The following is a 20,537-nucleotide window of genomic DNA, read 5'->3' as shown; positions in this document are numbered from 1 at the left end:
AAATCATTTTGGTGTCTGAATGGAGGCTGGACTGAAGTGAGGAGAGGCTTGAAGCAGGCAGACCCACCAGCAGGCTATTACAGTACACCAGGCAAGAAATGATGAGAGTTTACACCAGAATGGTGGCAATGTCAGAGGAGAAAAGAGGGTGTATTTGAGAAATGTCACAAAAGTGAACTTGGCAGGACTTGGCAACAGTTTACATGTGGATGGTGAGGGATAGTGAGGAATCCAGGATGATCCCTAGGTTGTAATGCTGGGAAATTGGAAGGATGGTGTTACCCTCTACGATAATGGGGAAGGTGGTGGTGGGGAAGATTTAGGGGAAAAGATGATGAGTTCTATTTTGAACATGTTTAAGATGTTTACTGAACATTCAGTTTGAGATGTCTGAAAGGCAGTTGGAGATGCAAGATTGGAGTTCAACAGAGAGAATGGTGTAGTATAGATAGGCTTGAGATTTGTCACCTTAGAAATGGTAGTTAAATCCTTGGGGCTGATGAGTTCACCAAAGGAAATAGTTTACAAGAAGAGAAGAGGGCTCAGAATAGAACCCTGTGGGACATCTACTCTTAGAGGGCATGATTTGGATAAAGCTCCAGCAAAGGAGACAAGAAAAGGGATGGTCGGGTAGGAATGAGTAGACCCAGGAGAGTGGTATCCCAAAAACTAGAGAGAAGAGAGTATGATGGGGTGACCAAAAATGTTGAAGGCTACAAAGAGGTCAAGGAGAATGAGGATTGAGAAAAGGCCATTTTATTTGACAACTAAGAAATCACTGGTAATTTTTGAGAATAATTTTGGTGGAAAGGTAAGGTTGGAACCTGGTTTATTAGGGATTAAGAAGAGAGTGAGGAGAAAAAATTGAGGTGTTGTAGACAGCTTGTTTTGAGGAGTTTACCCATAAAGGGCAGAAAAGATATGGGACAATAATTATCGGTGATGGAAGGATCAGGTGAAGATTTTTTTCAGGATGGGGAAGACATGGGTGTTTATAAGAAAGTAGAGAATGTGTCAGTAGACAAAGATTGAAAATAAGTGATAGAATGGTGATGCCAGAGGAGGTATTCTGTTAGAGAAGACAAGAAAGAATGGTGCCACTTGTGCAAATAGAGGGGTTTGCCTGGATAAAAAGTAAAGCCACTTTATGTGAAACTTGGGTGAAGGAGAAGGTAGTAGCAGAAGACATCTGAGTGATAGGAGAAGAGGAAGCTTATGTAATCTTTGTTGAAGGGCTGTGAAGAAGAAAAGGTAGATAGTTTTTCAAGGCTCACTGCATCTGGTTGACAGTGTCGCTGTTACTACAACCTTATGTTCATTTTCAGGATTCTTCAGGTCTGTACAGTTAGCTTTTATGAGGGGATAATCCTACATGTTCTTATATTTATCTTTTTATCAAAAAACTTCAAAGAAAACCTTTCAAAATTTCCTTAATTTTGGATATTTGTAGGGGTTTTTTTTCCTATATCTGTGTATTCAAGGTTCCATTGAGAACTAAAATATCTTCTATCACTGTAGGTGTTGCCTCATCTTTAACCTACTACTTTGCTGCCCATACTTCTGTTCTTTGCAAGTATCTGTTTCTCCTTCTTGTGTTGTTCCTACAGTTCTGACTGTGGTATTAATTTTTCTAATTAATCTTGTGATTTTTCTTCATGTCCGCCTATTTCTGGGGTCTCTATTGTTCTTTCAAAGCCAGATTGCTTCTGTAACTCTCCTGTTTTGTTCAGCTACTTCTAGAGCTGAGATTGTCTGTTGGTTTATGGATTGACTAAGTAGTAAACACACATGATCATATGGGCAAGCAAGCAACCCTGTATCCTAAAAACTGGTTGCTATGAGTTGAACAGAATAGTTAACATACACAAAAGAATAAACCTCATTTCCTAAGGTAGAGATTCCTCAAAAATTATCAAACAAAAAGTTTCTAATTGAATGACACTAAAATACTAGTTCCTCATTCCTGTTACTCATTCCTATTTTTGAAATGCCTTTAAGTCAATACAAGGTATATATATAATTCCATTGCTGTGGTCACCAGCATGAGATCATACACAGGCATACCTCCCCCAAATGCTATGCATACCTATGTTCTCATTGTTGGAGATGATGAATAATATGAATTTATTTCAAATATTACCCTGGCAAATATGTAATATAAAAATTAAATGAGGATGTTCTACAGTTGTCCAACAGTGACATGTTGCCATAGATACACAGACATCTTATGACCACTCTTGTGGTCATGGCATTCCATGCGAATTTTTTTTTTTAACATACTCTTACTTATAGGTTTGTCTTTTTTAATTTCTCAATCAATGTGTCCTGGTATTCACAATGCATGAACAAGCCTAGAAAAACAAATCAGTACTTTGACCTTATTCCAAATATGGAGGAATGGTTCCCCTTTCATATGTGACAGATGTAGAAATCAAGTTCTCTCATTAGACATTAACAGATCACAAACCCTTTTCCCTGACAAATAACCACACGGGAAGTCTCCCACTTAGATTTAAGAAAGGGGACATATATAGGCCATTGACATATAACCCATTCTCCTTCCAAGTACTTAAATGACCTATTTAGGACTCCTGTAATGAGCATAACTGACTCAAGCCAGTACTGTGTTAGTTTAGGTTTGGTGTTGGAACAAATGAGATTCTCATAGGTCATCTGAAAGTTAACAAAAAGAGGTTCACTTAGCTATAGCATAGAAAAGAACAAGGATACTGTAGTACAGGGTGGGCCAAAAGTCATGAAGGGGTTTCAATATTTAATAACTCTTTTATTTTTTGTTTTGAATTTATAATACCATAGCATCATATACAGTATATGTAGGAAATGAATTTACATTATGTGTGAAAAGTCAATTCTAGCAAATGGTGAAAAATAAAGGAAGGATAATTTCCAAAAGGTTATTAAACCATTGTGCTATAGCCCATCCTATACTTAGCTTGGGTAGGCACAGCCTCCTGGCCTCCATATGGGAAGCATCTGATCAGCAGGGCAGGGTCTGGTGTGACATCTTGGAACATTTGCCAAGTCTCCACCTGGGTGGGCCTTTTTATCCCTATATTATGGTCAAAAGCCAGTGGGTATCTGGGTTAAGGGAGGCAAGTTTAAGCCTTGACTCCTTGGGACAGTCAAGGTCAGAGGACAGCTTTGTTGCCTTTAAGGAAATAATTGGGTTTACCCATGAGGGGATTAGGGGGACACCTTGGTTTTTAGTGGTCCTATCACAGGTCCATTTTGTGTAATTTTTACATTGGATTCTACTGTGTATGAATACTAAGACAGACTGGCTGCTAAAGTATTTATCAGCATTTGCACTGGCTGGATCCTAGTTCCCAGCAGAGCTTGCACTATCTCTCTGCCCTTGGGCTGTAATCAATAGCAACCCTTTTGTCTCTCTACTAGCCAACTCCTAAACTTCTCTTATAGCCAAAGATTAGAGTTCCTTCTCTAATAAGGCTTGCACTCCTCCAGTCTCTGCTGGCAAAAAGTTCCTGGGAACTCATAACTTATTCTTTATATGACCTAAACATTCCTTCAACTTGGACATAAAATCATTGTGATTGTAATTTGCCCTGAGAATAGCATAATCTACGATAATAATGTTAGTTTAGGCCAGTGAAGTATCCAACTGCCCATAAATCAGAGATGGAAAATGCTTTGCAATGTAGATCATCACTTTCTCTCTTCTGTGGCCTTTTCTGCTTAATGCTTTGGTGCATTTAGTTTCACCTTTGTTAGTAATCCTGCTGTTGCAGAGTGTAACTTCATGCCTTCTTATCCTATCATGTTCTTGTTCATGTTTATATAAGTCTTCATAGGAGATCTCTACTCTGGAAACCTTCCTTTTGTTCTTTTAATTTCTCAAGGGTATCAGTATACATGAGACCATCAGTCTATTGTTGTCTTTCAGTTTCATTACATGGCCAGCCCACCTCTTTTTCTGACCGTAAATACCTTTGACTGCCTTGTGTTTAATGTTGCTAAATGATTATCTCTCACCACCCCCAACTATAGCTGTTGTTCTGAAGAGCACACTTTAATCAACCAATCAATAAACATTTATTAAGTGTCTACTTTAATCAATCAATAAACATTTATTAAGTGAAAAAAAAGAAGCAAAAGATAGCCCTTGCCCTCAAGGAATTTATAGTCTAATGGTGGGGGGAAAGACTACATGCAAATAAATATATGCAAAAGAAGCTATGCAAGATAAATAGGAAATAATTAAAAGGGAGAAATCACTGGAATTAAGAGGGATTAGGGAAAGCTATAAAGTATAGCTTTATTCATCACTCAGGGACAACCACAAAGTGAGAGTCAAATTCCTAATACTATTTCTAGTTAGTGATTGGAGTATCACATTTTTATGATCTCTAAAATTAGGCTTCCCTAAAAACTGACAGGAAAGACAAATAATATGCATTATGAACTATTTATCTTTGGTTTTTGTTCAACTTGTTTCACAGTGAAGACCTTCCTTTCCTTTGAGGTTCATGATATTATCTTTTTGCAATACTAAAAAATCTCTATATGCCTAAGCAATATTGATTTTTGTCTAACACTCCTCCACCTTTTATTCTATGAATTTGTTAATATAAATACTTATCTTTTTCTTCTCTCAATGGGTCCCAGGTGGTCTCCGTGATAACCCAGGACTATAATAATTCCTCTTTCCATTATTACAAAACTCAGTATTATTTACCATGCCCTGTAGATCCAGAACAAAAGAAGTAGAAACAGTTGCATAAAATCCCCAACCAGGGTCTCTATTCTCAATAGTCCCAATAACCCAGGAACCTCATTTCATGGCATTCCATGTGAAATTTAAAAAATTTTTACTCTTATAGGTGTTATTTTTGTTTGGTTGGTTTTTAACTTCTTTATCAATGTGTCCTGGTATTCAAAATGCAGGAACAAGCCTAGAAAAAAAAAATCAGTACTTTGACTTTGTTCCAAATATGGAGGAATGGTTCCCCTTTCATATGTGACAGATGTAGAAATCAAGTTCTCTCATTAGACATTAACAAATCACAAACCCCTTTACCTGACAAATAACCACACAGGAAGTCTCCCACTTAGATTTAAGAAAGGGGACATATATAGGCCATTGACATATAACCCATTTTCCTTCCAAGTACTTAAATGACCTATTTAGGAGATCCAACCATATGTGGGCCTTGTCCTGCTCTCCATACACAGAGTTTATTTTAAGTTTGGAATTAATTCTCTTTGTGGTGCTTGTCCTTTAGGATACTGTTCATGAGCTTAAATTGCTGAGATAACTATGGGTGGTGGGTCATGATGAAGCTACCTATTTATTTCTAGGATATATGTAAGTTATTTCATTACTTTTTTTGTAAAAGCATGATCTTTGGTCTAGCTCAATATGAGAAACTGCCCACTGACAAAAGAAATTTGCCAGTTTGAGTAGTAGCAAGTACATTGTCCTTCCCTTCCCTTGACTCATCAGGTGTAGGAATCCACAGCCACCAAAAGGATCTGCCTTCTCATTTCAAGGGAGCAGACTAGTATAATTTACTTGGGACCAGTCCTAAGGTCTGCCTATCTCCTACCTTCTCAGGGGACCCAAGAAATTGAGAGATTTGGGGCTCTCTCTGACATGCTCATAATAATGAAATAACCAGTCTTCTTAAATCTGACCATCAAAACTATTCATGGGTTCTGAAAAACAGTTCTGTCACTCACCTTAGACCCATGTAACGTCATATGTGTTAAATCCTTCCTTTCCTCAGGGACTTCTATTCTATTCTACTCTATTCTAGTATCCATTAACTCATCACCTTATTTCAAGTGGTACCTCCTCAGAAATATAGTATGGATTCTTAGCTAGAATCAAAATCCTTCTCTAACCCAAAAATATCCCAAGCTGATCATTCCTTGGGTATGTAGGCTTTGGGTAAATTCTTTTATGGTCATAGAAGAGTATTTACTATCTATTACTTAACATTTTTCTCAGCCTTAAGCCACCATTTCCTTTCATTTCCATGACTAGCATTTTCTATACCCCATAACATTTGTTTCACAACAGTAATTCACAAAAACCAGTCCATCTCAAAAGTATTCCATCAAATTCTCCATTTAACATATGACTAAGCTTGTCCAGACAAGCTATTTTAAATTCTAGTTCTTCTTAGTTCCCCTGACGTTTCTCATTGTCTATCCATGGACTAGCTTAATCATCATGTTGGTGTGAATGAGTCTATAACTAATTAGTGGCGCACCCCTCTCAGGAATCCATAATCTAGGGATTGCATAAAGGTCCCTGCTTTTTTTTTTTTTTTTTTGATAAAGACACTATACCACTCTTCTGGTCACCATAATCACTTCTCAGTTGAACTTTTAAAGTCGTCTCTTAATTGCTCCCCCTGAATGTATCTCTATCCTTTCTAAACCAGTCTTCACAAAGCTGCCAAATTGGTATTTCCAACAGTTTAGGTCTGACCATGTCACTCCCCTCACCCCCTTGCTCCCCTGCTCAAGAAACTTCAATGGTTCCTCATTGCCTTTAGGACAAAATACAAGGTCCTCTTGTTTGGTATTTAATGCCCTTCAGTTTGTCTCCAGCTTGTCGGCCAGTGATTACAGTCCATGCTTCAGCCAAGCTGACCCATGTGCACAGAATTCCATATCCTGTCTTAGTAAATTTCTGTGGATTATTCCTCATTTCCAGAATTATATCCCTCTTTACCTCTAGCTTTTCCAATCCTCATCTTTCTCAACCTCTTTGCAGCATTTGACAGGTTGACTACCTTCTCTTGTATACTTTCCTCTCTGGGGATCTCAACACAATTCTCTTGATTCTCCTACCTGTCCTTGTTGGTCTCCTTTACTGGATCATCATTCATATCACACCTTTTACTTTGGGGGGAGCCTGAAAATCCTTTTTACTGTCTCTCTGCATTCTCAGTGATTTCATTCACTCCCATGGGCTTAATGAGTATCTTTACAATAATTCCCAGATCTGTAGATCCAGCCTTAATCTCTCTCTTGAGTGTCAATCATACTTTAGTTTCATTTGTATCCATTAAACATTTCAAACTGGTTGTACCAACACCATCTCAAACTCAATGACAAAACTCATCAAATTCACATCCAATTCCTTGAAAGGTTCCTTTTCAAGGGTACCTATCAAAAACATCCTATCTCCTATCACCCAAGTTCACATTTTAGGAGTCATCCTCAACATTTCACTCTCACTCTTTCCATATATCCATTCAGTTGCCATACCTTGCCAATTCTACCTCCACAACACCTCTCACACTTTTCTACTCTTCTTCACTCATATAACCTGGACTATTGCAATTAGTCTCCTTGTTTCCATTTTCCAATCCATCTCCAATATAGCTGCCAAAATGGAATTTCTAAAATACAGGCTTATATTGGTACAGATGTTTGATATGATATCCATTACAAAGCAAATTCCCTGAAAACAATCAGTTGTTAACAGAAAGGTCGTGCCCTTTAACTTTGACAGGTCTGATATTAATATATGACCATAATTTAGTCATCTCAATATTGGCTTCATATTGCTTTAATGGTGTTTATTATTCTTTTCCTTCTTAACTTTAGTCATTTCATATAAATTTCATGGTTTTAAAAACTTATTCATATTCATCATTCTTTAAAGCACATTAATATTCCATTGCATTCATTTTGGCCAGTCATTTCCCAATTGTTGGACAATTTTTTTCTCCAGCATTTTGTTTTTACAGATGATACTCTTATGAACAGTTTTCTATATGCCTCCTGTGAGAAGAGGAGAAACATCATTCCAGTCTCTTGTCTCTGAGGTCAGGGAGAGAGTCCCATTCCACTAAGACTCCAGCATAGTCTCCTGCCTCGTGGGAAGGACATAAACATCATTCCTTCCACTTCAAATATTTACTCCCTTACCTGAACTGCCAAAGGCTCTGGAAGGACCCCACCCTGAGGCCAAAACCCTCTGACCCTTGAAAATATATCTAAACAATATTCCCTTAATGACTGACAAATTCCTATCCCATATCCCAATGTCCCACCCCGCTTAGCCATGCCTTCCATTGTGTTTTCTGGCATGCTTGTTCCATAGGCAGTAAACTTGCTTTCCTCTTAAATCTTTTCTTTTCCACTTTTCCATCTTCTAGCTCTCAGTGAGACCTGAATGTCTCCTGATAACACAACTTCCCTGACTGTCCTGTTACATTTAAAAATTAAGGTAAACTGAGGGACAATGATATGAGCATGACCAATTTATCTGGTAGGCTAGCAATAACCAATAGATTGGGTCAATCACCTTTCTCAATGACCAAAGACCCCGAGCCCTAGCTCACCAGCCTTAATATATTTTTGAGGAGTATGAGGTTGGGTAGGTGGGGAAGACATTGTGATTGGTTACAGGGTAGATATTATTGTGGGGATGGGGACAACATGACTGGTTATTCTAAAGAAGATGTGCTAGGATACCCACATGGGGCTAGTGACCACCCCTTTCTGACAATTAAAGAATGTTGAAATTGTTTTATGGGATCCATCTGCATCTTGCAGATCTTGTAAGTAGACCTGATTTAGCAGATACCCTGGTGCCTAGAAGGGTTTGTTAGGGAGATAAAGACCCTTCTTAATTATATAAGGACAGGCAAGGAGACCAATATAACTTTTGGTTTGTTGGGTATGTTAACAACATGAACTTTAACTCAGAGGAAAAGCTGACTCAGTTATAAAATTAATACAGCATAAAATAAGTTAAACTCATATATAGTAGAAACTAGAGGTTATATTAATTTTGATATTTTCAGCCCTTTCCAACACTGGCTGTACTTTTACTCATTCTTTCCTCAAGCTCCAGCCCCACTCACAAGTTCTCTCCCTACTACCATCATTCAGTAGACTTTCCTCCTTTGAGGTTCATGAAATTCATTTCTACCACCTAGTCAAATTTTGGGGTCAGAACACTCCCTTTTTTTCCTCAGTGAGTTCAGTGCCTGGTTTATAGTCTTTCTCTTCCCCATAACTTCCTGCCCTTATACTAGGGGAGTTCAACATCCCTACAGATACTCTTTCAAACACCGTGACCTCATAGTTCAACCTCCCCATTTCCCATGACTGTGGCTCTACCCCATAGTCACACACAAATAGATAGCTATATGTCATCACCCACAAGTGTATCACTTCCATGTTCACAAACTCTGAAATTCCCTTTTTTGATCAGTTTATTGTCATCACACCTCTCCCTCTGCCTTTCCATACCAAACCCTACTCTTCATCCACACTGTGACCTCTAACCCCTTGGACCCTTGGTTCTTTCCTAGGCTATCACTCTTACACCAGCTATACTTTTCCTATCTTTGATCCCTTAGCAAACCAGGTCAACTCTACACTGTCCTCTTCTTTGGGGTCCCTTTCCCCTTATATGAGTGTTCTTGCCAAACCAAGGTTCAACCTTGAATCATTACCACCATCCACTGCCTTTAGTCCTATGCTTTTGCCACTGGGTGAAGGCAAATAAAATCATGAAACCATTCTTCTGACTTGGGTCCACTACAGATTTCTATTATATAACCTCAACTGGGCCATCCCTTTTGTAAGGTGATCCTTTTCACCTCCCTGATTAACTCACTATTCCACTTATCACAGCAATTTTTCCAAATTTTTTCATTCCTTCTCACACTTTCTATGGCTCTCTCTGACCCACCCACACTCTTAGCTGAGAACCATACCTCATATTTTACTGAAGATATTCTACTCATCATCATCTCACAGATACCTTCTGCCACCATCTCTTCCTTTACCACTGTCTCTCACGAAGAGGTGACCCTTGCCTTTGGGAAGATAACTCTTCCACATGTACAAATAATCCCAGTCCATCCCATCTTCTCCAAGAGATTGCCTCCTCTGTCATCCCTACTCTCTCACTTATCTTTAGTCTCCCTATCTACTGGCTACTGCTCTACTGTCTACCGACATGTCCATGTCTCCTTCATCCTCCAAAGACTCTCCTGTGATGCAAACATTTCTACTCATACCTTTTGTGGCTAAACTTCTACAATTGGTGCCCCCACTTCCCTTCTCACTTTTTTCTTAACTCTTTACAATCTGGCTCCTGATCTCATAATTCAACAGAGATTGTTCTTTCCAAGATTATATGCCAAATATATGACCTTTTCTCAATCTTATCTGTCTGACCTCTGCAACCTTTGATACTGTCAATCACCCATTTCTCCTGGTTTGTATATAGTCATTTACATGTTGTCTACACCCATTAGATTCCTCAGAGGAAGAGACTATCTTTTGCTTTGCAGCCCCAGCACTTACTGTAGTGCTTGGTACATAGTTAATGCTTAATAAATGCTTATTGACTTGATAACTGACTGATACTATCTTTTCTATAGGTTTTCATGACACTCCTCTCTCCTGGCTCTCCTTCTAATCACTTGATCCCTCAAGTCTCCTTTGCTGGATCTTCATCCAGGTCATGCCCACTAACCATGGTGGTCCTATAGGGTTCTGCCCTGAGCTTCCTTCTCCCTTTATACTTTTCCACTTGCTTATCTCTTCGGCTCTCATGGATTCAATTATCATCTCCATGCTGATGATTCTCAAATCATTTATCCAGCTCTAACCTCTTGACTGACCTTTTGTCTCACATCTCCAACTGCCTGTTAGCCATTTTGAACTGGATTGCTGTAGATATATTAAACTAAACATGTCCAAAACAATTCATTTTCCTTCCTTCTAAACCCTACTCTCTTGCAAACTTCCCTGTTTGAGGGCACTACCATCCTCCTAGTCCCCCAGGCTCACAACTTAGGTGTTCTCATCAGTTCCTCTTTCTATTCCCCCCCTACCCATATCTGATCTGTTTCCAAAGCCTTTCAATTTTAACTTTATAATATCTCCTTTATTTGCTCTCTTCCTTCCTCTGACACTGCCTTTACCATAGTGTAATACCTTATCGCCTCACACCTGTACTGTAGCAATACCTTCAAGGAATTCACATTCTTATGGGGGAGACAACATACAAACAACTATATAAAACAAAATATGTGCAGAGTAAATTGGAAACTTGGATTGCTGTCTTTGAAAATTTCCTGTTTATATCCTCTGATCATTTATTGATTGGGGACTGACTCTTATTCTTATAAATTTGAATCACTTTCATATATATTATGGAAATAATACCTTTATCTGAGAAACTTGTTATAAAGATTCCTCCCCCTCTCCCCAGTTAACTATTTCCCTTCTAATCTTAGCTACATTGGATTTGTTTATGCCAAACCCTTTAAACTGTATATAATCAAAACTCTCATCATTTTTTTGTGATCTTCTCTGGCACTTATTGGGTTATAAACCCTTCCCCTATCTATAGCTCTAAAAGGTAATTTCTTCCTTGATGCTCTAATGTTTTTTATGATGTGGCCAGAATTTTTTTTAAATCTAAGTCCTATATCCATTTGTTATGCCAATACCATAGTATATGAAGTGTTGGTCTAAAATTTATTTCTGCCAGACTGCTTTCCAGTTTTCCCTGTTGTTCCCCATTAGCTGGCATCTTTGGGGTTACCAAACACTGGACTACCAGGTTCTTTTACTTTTATATTTTGTATATCTAATTTGTTCCACTGAACAACTTTTCTGATTTTTAACCACTACCAAGTTGTTTTGATGACTATTGCTTTGTAGTGTATTTTGAGATGTGATGCCTTTCTAATTGTTTTCACCTTGTCATTTGAGATACTTGACTTTTTTCCTCCAGATTAACTTCACAATTACTTTTTCTAGTTCTATAAAGTAATCCTTTTGTAGTTTGCTCATTATCTCTGCCTCTCTTTATGACTTCTCTATTACTTTTGTGGGGGCCAAATTTAATATAGGGAGAGTTAATTGAGTGGCTCACTGTAATATTGGGGTCCCAGAAATAATGAGGGACCTGTAGGTCTAAAGCTCCCTCCACTCCAAACTGCCTTTTTAGATATTTCTCCCAGGCCAATAAGAAAGGGGACTAACAGCCTCTTTTCCACAAACAAATCAGGTTTTATTAATGGGAATAAAATAAATAGCAAAGGTGAAATTAATAAAATCAAAGACAAGGGAATAGAGAAAAGAAATATGGATAATCCCCCTAACTCTAAACTAAGGCTATACAATCCCTAAATTCGCTTCCAGTTCAGCTCATTTAAAAGAGTAGGGCTCGTATGTTAACTCAACACCTGGGGTCTGTAGCTTCAATGGGAAACAGCTTTGCAGCCAAGGCACACAGGACAAAACTGCTAAGAAAGAACCTCTTTCTGCCTGCTCCTGCAGCTCACACCACCAGAAGAAGAGTGACTCCAGAAAGAGACCGAGCTCCCCTCAGTGAGCGTTTACTCTCCCTCCCCCAAAAGGGGATGTCCTTCAAACTGCCTGTGGAGAGTGGTTTCTCCTGCTGACACCAGCAGCATACGTCTCCCAGGACAGGCCAGGTGTGGCCCATCCCAATCAGTCTCCCAAAGTCCATTTTACCACATTCCCCGCCCCCCACCCCCTTTGTTTCTTTGAGGAACATGGAGTATTTCCTTGATGGAACAGTAAAAAATAACAGAATATAATACCCTATGCTAACAAACAATATATTAGTAACAATATAGAAAAAGGGAGAAAGGGGAAATTTTGTCCAGAGGGGGGGCCCTCATAAACCTGTGCTTTGACACTGCCTGCAGAGGGAGGGCCTGTGCAGAGAATACATATTACAAATGGTGTATATAATAACAGAAGGGAAAAAACAACAACAAAACAAAACTGTTCATTTAAAGTCTTTGAGATCTAGTCTTCTTGGAGTGGTGAGATGTCATCAGGAAAACTGGACTCTGATCTGGACTCTGGTTGTCTCTGGACTCTTACTTTTTTAGCTGTTGAACTGCTGGATTTTCACTAATCCTTAGTATAGCATTGTCAATGATCAAATTAAACAATGAGAGTTCTTTATAATATAACTCATACTTAAACTTGATATATATCACGTATTACATTCCCCCCTCCCCTTTTGGAGGATTTATATCCATATAATACAGAGTTGAGGCAGTTATGCAATCTATAACACTTCTTACTACCATGTGTCTGGATCAAGGCCAAATTTAGTAATGTGTCCATGATGGCACCTGAAAATTTTATGGAAAGGTTACCATACCACATCTTGTGGTTCTGAGACATCCAGCAATTGTGCTAGGCCACAGGTGGATGGATTCTGACCATGCCATCAGAAAAAGAAAACAGGTTAAGTTAAACCAGGTGCAAGTGTTGGAATTTCCATGACACCAAGCCATTTTTTGGAGGGAGAGAGGAAGAAACTGGACTATGTGCAGCAATTGTGGTCTATATAGTCACCATCATGAGCAAACTATGGACTACCTGAATGTATTTGGCTGTTTTCTCAGCCTCCATCAGGGCATCTTATGTGTACCTGTCTCTCTTCCTGTTGTACACATATTCTTTCCAGGGCCTGCATCGTGGAGTTGAACCATCTCCATCAAGCTCATTGTAAGACCAATTAGTCTCTGAAATGATAAGTTTCCATAATTCATAAATCGCATATTAATTTCACCAAAGACAATATGATGATAAAAATGCATGTTATCCTGCATAACTCAGGACACATTTATAATATATACAATAATTCCAAATCATACCCAGAGTATACATAGTCACAATGACATATAAATGATAAATGAATGTAAATGGCTGATAATATTAAACATTATTACATAATCTGAGTAAGTAAACCACATCACCCTGTACATGAATTCTCTATCTAGTATAACAATAACAGATATTTGAAGTGATAATCAATTTTTCAAAAAGAAATAAAACATCAATCAGCAAGATTCAATATTCAATATGTTCATTGATAAACCAAGCAATAGGGTTCAATAACCCTTTTTTAAAAACCTAATCCAGGGCAGCTAGGTGGCCCAGTGGATAGAGCACCGTCCCTGGAGTCAGGAGTACCTGAGTTCAAATCCAGCCTCAAGACACTTAACACTTACTAGCTGTGTGACCCTGGGCAAGTCACTTAACCCCAATTGCCTTGACAAAAGACCAAAACAAAACAAAACATAATCCCATAAACAAACTCCTTAAACCCATAGTTCTTTTTTTTTTTTAAATTGTGATAGCTTCAGCTTCTGAGGCCCAATGGCCCCACCTATATCCTTAGCCCAGTCAAAGTAATAGATTTTTGAAGTCATCAGAGCTGAATGATATATACTTAAAACGTCTTTGAAATTCACTCAGTTTACAAAATTGAGTTAAAAAGAAAGCAAAAGAAACAAAAGTCAAAAACAAAACAAAAACAAAAAACACAAAAGGTTTGCTAAGTACCCTTTTGTGTTCATGAGGAATGTGGTGAATTCCAGGCTTTTTCAATGCCTTTCAAAAAATAAAAAAAAAAGGAGATGGTTTTAAGGAAGTAGGGTTCAGTAGGGGAAAGGGGGAGGGGTGGGGGAAGTTGAGGTAGGCCAGAAAACAAGACCATGTGCTCTTAGTGGTTTACCTGTAGAAGGAAAAGCTTGTTAAAGATAAGTTATTATATTGCTAGAGTTTGGGGTACACCACATTAACTGGTTCCCCAATTCTCTGCATGCCAAAGTGGCAGGGGTTTCCAAATTATCATTGATTTTTTCTAATGCTGTCATAATGTAGAAAACGTGGAGTTCTTTAGCATTGGCTTTGTCTGTACCACGAATTTGCCATAGGGGTTTATTCAACTGATGAATGATTACATTTAGCTGGTTATGTTTTGCAAAGGCTACAACAGTATCATTGTCTCCAAATATACCCAGTTTTTTTTTTTTAAGTTGGCAATGTATTTTTTTCAAAGGGCATATTATTCTCTCTAAAAGGCTCAAAGTCTTTTTTATGATTGAGCATATAATCAGTAATTTCTTGTCTGTGTTTGAGATGGTTTCTAGAATGACCTTCTAACTGGTCTCCAAGGGCTCTCCTGATACCTTATGGAGTCTGAGTCCCAGGGCCTGCAAGGCCCAAGATATCCTAGGAAGTCACCCAGGCTCACAACTTAAGTGTCATCTTTGACTCCTTACTCTCTGGTACTCCCTTTGTTCAATCAGTTACAAAATCTATCTTTGTGACAGCTATCATAATTGCCCTCTTCTTTCCTTTAACTTTGCACCAGCTTAGTGCAGGCCCTCATCATTTCACACCTGGATTATTATCATTGCCTTTTAGTTGGTTACTTTGCCTCAAGTCTCTCCCTATTCCAATCCTTCTTTCACTCGGCTATAAAAGTGACCTTTCCAAAGCACAAGTCTGATATGTTACTCTATAATTGAATAAATTCTGGTGTCTCTCTCTTATCTCCAGGATCAAATATAAAATTTTAAGTTAGGCTTTCAAAGTCCTTCATAACCTTTTTCAGACTTCTTGCACCTTACTCTTCTCTCCCGTCCCCCAACGATTCTGGGATCTGGTGACACAGGCCTCCTGGCTGACACATCATTTCTTGTCTCTGGGCAGTCCCTGTCTGTCTGTATCTCATACTTGGAATTGTGTCCCTCCTCATCTCTACTTCCTGGCTTCCCTGGTTTCCTTCAAGTTTCATCTCAAGTCCCAGTAGCAACATGTCTTTCCTGGTCCTCCTTAATCTTAGTGCTTTCCCTCTGAAATCTCTAGGTTATCATGCATATGTTTTGTTTGTACATAGTTGTTTGATTGTTGTCTTCCCCCATTGGACTGTGAGTTCCTTTGGAGCAGACTTATTTTCGTTTTTTGCCTTGATGCTTAGCATGGTGTCTTGTCACATCATAGACCCTTAATAAATGCTTGTTGAATTGACTGCCATTTATTTGACTAAGTGAATTAATTTAGGTAATATTGTCATTCTTATTGTAATAGATATCCTACCCATGAGCAACTAACATTTCTCCAAATATTTTGATCTATATTTCTGTAAAGCATATTTTGTAATTAAATTTATGTAGTTCCTATATGTGTCTTGGTAGATAGACTCCTAAGTAGTCTACATTCTACATTCTGTGGTTATTGTAAATAGAATTTCTTTTGTTGGTAATATACAGAAATGCTAATGATTTATGAGTTTTTATTTCATGTCCTGTGACTTTGCTTAAATTATTATTTGTTTCAAGTAATTTTTAGTAGACTAGGGTTCTCTAAGGTATGCCATCACTTGCAAAAAAGTAATTTTATTTCTTTTCTGCTTATGCTGTTCCTTGAATTTCTGGCCATAATATCATAACATTTTTAGCACTATATTTAATAGTTGTGGTAACAGTGGACATTTTTGCTTTATCCCTGATCCAAGACTCTAATTTATCCACATTACATATAATTTTGGCTCTTGGTTTTAGATATGTACTACTTACAATGTTAAAGAAAGGTTCATTGAATTCTTATGTTTTTAACAGAAATATATGTTGTATCTTGTCAAAAGCTTTTTATGTATATGTTGATATGATTTTTGTTATTCCTTTTATTAATATGTTTTAAAACTGTCTTTTGATAAGAAAACTGAAAAGCCTAGAACTCTAGAACAGGTGTTCTTAACTTGGGTCTGTGAACTTGTATTTTTTTTTAATTGATAGCTGTTTTTCAATATAATTGGTTTCCTTTGTAATCTCATATACTTTATTTTCTGTATTTGAAAACATTATTCTGAGAAAGGACCCATAGGTCTCATTAGATTACAGCGTGTGTGTGTGTGTGGGGGGGGGGGGGGATTACTTTTTTTTAAAAAACAGGCTAAGAAGCCCTGCTCTAAAGGGATATCAGCTGTACTCTAATAGAGCAAAGAGGTCAAATGCAAAGACTGTATAATTCAATTCTGAGTATACTAATGACCTTCCTTTCCTTTATATTCTCTAGAGTTAGTCATGCTTCTGGAATGGTGGTCAGGCACAGAATGTACTTTATTCACAGATCAGGAAACTGTGGACAAGTTTGGAAAAGAGCATGTGGTCATCATCCTTAATCACAACTTTGAAATTGACTTCCTATGTGGCTGGACCATGTGTGAACGATTTGGTGTGTTGGGGGTGAGTAGCTTGAAAATTGAACCAGGAATAAATGTTTCAAAATTAATTTAATAATATGAGCAATAAATAATTAAAATGTCTGCTTCTGAGAAGTCCTCAGAATTCTATAGGTTTCCTCCTTTAATGCTTATTTCCCTCATTCTCAGAAGATAGAAAGTAGGCATGTGATTGATAATAATTAGCATTTATATAATATTTTAAGGTTTGCAAAACACCTTAAATGCTTTACAATTGACTCTCACAGCAACCTGTGAGATAAGTACTTTTATTTTTCTCATTTTCCAGATAAGAAAACTGAGTTTGAGGGAGATTAAGTGAATTACCCAGCTAGTAAGAAGCAGAGCTAGTAAGTGTCGGAGGCAGAATTTGAACTTATATCTTCCAAACATTAAATCCAGTACCGTCTACCTCACCATATAGTGGCTTTACATTGAATAGAATGTAGCATTATTTTAAGTATACTTTGGGTTTTCTTTTTTAATATTTATTTTCCTCATTCCCAGAAGATAGGAAGCAGACATATATTATTGAATTGAATGTGTTATTAACTACAGTAACTTTTCTTACACTATGTTAAGTGCTGGGAATACAAAAAGAGGCAAAAGACAATTCCTGCCCTCAAGGAGTTTACAATCTAATGGGAGAGGCAACATGCAAATAAATATATACAGACTATACCATTTTTAGGATAAGCAGGAAATAATTAACAGAGGAGCTACATTAGAATTAAGAGGAATTGGAAAAAGCTTTCTATAATAGTTGGATTTGGGGAGACTTGAAAGAAGCCAGGGAAGTCAGTAGTTAAAGTAAAGGAGAAAAAGGACTTGGGGTACAGCCAGAAAGAATGCCTAAAGTTCAGAGATTGAATGTCTTCTTTATGGAATAGCTAGGAGGCCAGCATTACTGGATGGAAGAGTACATGGTGGGGAGTAAGGTGCTGGAAAAGTAAGAGGGGGCTAGGCTAGGAAGAGCTTTGAATGCCAGAGTATTTTGTATTTGTTCCTGGAGGCAATAGATGGAGAATGACACGATTGGACTTATGCTTAGGAAAATCATTTTGGTGGCTGGATGGATTTTGTGGCTGGATGGAGGGATGGATTAAAATGAGGAGAGAACTGAGTCAGGCAGACCAATCAGAAGACTACTACAGTAATCGAGGCATGGGGAGATAAGGGCCTGTACTAGGATGGTGGCAAGAAGGGGGCATATTTCAAAGAAGTTGCAAAGGTGAAATCAATAAGCCCTGGTAACAGCATGGATATGGGCAGTGAGGGACAGTGGGGAGTCCAGGATGACTTCTAGGTTGTGATTCTGAGGTATTGGGAGATCAATGTTGAGAGAGCCCATAACCTAATCTTGAAGTACCTCTATGGTTAGCGGGATTTGGAGGAAGATTCAGTGAAGGAGGTAGAGAATGAATGGTCAGGAGGAAAACAGGAGAGAGTGGTGTCCCAAAAACCTAGAGAGAAGAGAATATCAAGGAAGAGAGTGATTAAATGTCAAAGGCTTCTGAGAGATCAAGGAAAATGAGGAGAAAAGGCTATTGGATTTGGCAACTAAGATATTATTAGTAACTTTGGAGAGAATAGTTTTAGTGGAATGATTAGGTCAGAAACCACATTGTAAGGGGTTAAGAAGAGTAAGAAGAAAGAAAGTGGATGGCCTTTTCTAGGAGTTTAGCTACAAAAGGCTGAAGAGAAATAGGGGGATAATTAGCAGGCATGGAAGGGTCCAGTGAGGGCCTTTTCAGTATAGGGGAGGTATGGGCATGTTTGTAGGCAGTAGTGAATGATCCAAAAGAGAGAGGTTGAAAATAAGTGAAAGAGTGGGGATGAAAGAAGAGGCACTCTGTTGGAAGTGTTAACAAAAGAAACCTGTTCCCCACAAAAACAGAAACAGAGTGAAGTACAGTTGTCTAGATAAGCACCCATTTTATTTCTCCTCAGCAAGATGGACATGCACGCATTGGGGAATCTCAAGAGGGACGCCTCACTTAGAAAAGGGGATATTTAAGCATCAGGGTCACAGTTTTAGGGGATACAGTTAAGATTTATGTCTTTTTTATTTCTGGTGAGATGTCTGTACTATCAGCCACAGGTGCTGATAATGATAAACACTTGGGTTCCTCATTCCATTCTCAATCTGACAGTTCCAGCCTTGAGCATAAATGATAAAACTGGCAAGGGGAGAATCTTTGTAGATAAGCTGATATGAGCGGGAACTGCTCCACCTGGCCACCTCAGTGTATTGTTGGTATGTCCTCATACAGTCCTCTGGTTACCAGGATAAGTGGGAACCTCAAGAAAATTAGGGTACCCCCATTTTTCTACAGAAGAGACAGGATGGAATGGGGTTATCTTTGGTAAGGAGTAAGGCCACTTCACCATGGGAGACAGGGGTGAAGGAGGAGAAAGTGTCAGAGGCATCTGATAAGAGATGAGGAAAAGGGGAGAAGAGGGAGTTCATGGTGAATGGCCTCAATTTTTCCATAAAATGTGAGGCAAGGGTCTCAGCTGAGAGAATGATGGGGATGGATGTATGGAGAAGATGGTGGGGGGAGGCTAAGGGGAGACAGGGAAGACATAAGGAAGGATGAAGAGGTTTGGAAGAATAGCTATGGAGAATGGGATAGTGAGTTGACAAGGGAGGGATAGAAGTGAGGCCCCAGTTGAGGTTATATAACATAAATTTGTAATAGACCCAGCCAGAATGGTTGTGTGATTTTTCTCAACTTTTGTTCAGCAGCATGTGTAGGCACATAGGTGATCAATGATGGGAGTAATCCAAGGTTGAGGTTTGGCTGGATGTAATAGGTCATATGATAAGGGGGCTAGGGATTCAAGAGAAGAGGACATTATAGAGTTAAATTAGTTACCAAGGAGTCAAGATGGGGGGAAGAGGAGAGAGTGGCTAGTCCAGAGGGGATGGCATGGGAGAAAAATTAAGAGGTCAACGGATTGGAGGTCTGTGGTACAGTGGGGACAAAGAATAGGGTTATGGAAAGGAAGGCAGGGGAGAAGTTGAAAAATCAATAGAATTATGGTCAGATAAGGGGATTTCAGAATTTTTGAAGAGAGGATTTGTGAGTGATGGCAAGATGAAGGTTATGACCGTGTGTGACTGAGAATCTATCCCTTCTGAGCTAGAGATAAAATCTAACATCACTGAACTTAATCACTGAAACAAAACAAATAACATTACAGCAAAGATTTGCTTTCAAATAAACATTTGTTAAGTGCCTACTGTGTGCACATCACGGTGCTTAGTGGTGAGGTAAGATCAGAACTTGACTTCAGGAAGCTAATTTCCAAGTAAGGGAATCCAAGACTTGTATACAGCAATTTAATACAAAACTGAATGTGACAAATAAAACCTGTTCTTTAAGAATTATAAAGACCCTAAGTTGAGAACTCAAGAATAGTGTCAGGGAAGAGAGAACATTTGAGTTTCAAATAATGGGTATAATTTGAACAGAGATTT

The 20,537-nt window shown here is 38.4% G+C and overlaps 1 protein-coding gene across 2 annotated transcripts in view; it reads left to right on the top strand.

Annotated features, from left to right (window-relative positions):
• Positions 1-20,537, top strand: part of AGPAT3 (1-acylglycerol-3-phosphate O-acyltransferase 3) — a 170,798-nt gene that overhangs the window by 130,815 nt on the left and 19,446 nt on the right. For both annotated transcript variants that reach the window (XM_043995345.1, XM_043995346.1), the window contains exon 4: positions 16,888-17,057. In XM_043995345.1, the coding sequence (XP_043851280.1) occupies positions 16,888-17,057 (170 nt within the window). The remainder of the gene's footprint in view (positions 1-16,887; positions 17,058-20,537) is intronic.

The sequence above is a fragment of the Dromiciops gliroides genome, chromosome 3 (genome assembly GCF_019393635.1).
Source record: "Dromiciops gliroides isolate mDroGli1 chromosome 3, mDroGli1.pri, whole genome shotgun sequence".
NCBI lineage: Eukaryota > Metazoa > Chordata > Mammalia > Microbiotheria > Microbiotheriidae > Dromiciops > Dromiciops gliroides.
Note: the sequence above shows the minus strand (reverse complement) of the source record. Positions and strands in the feature narration are given on the sequence as shown.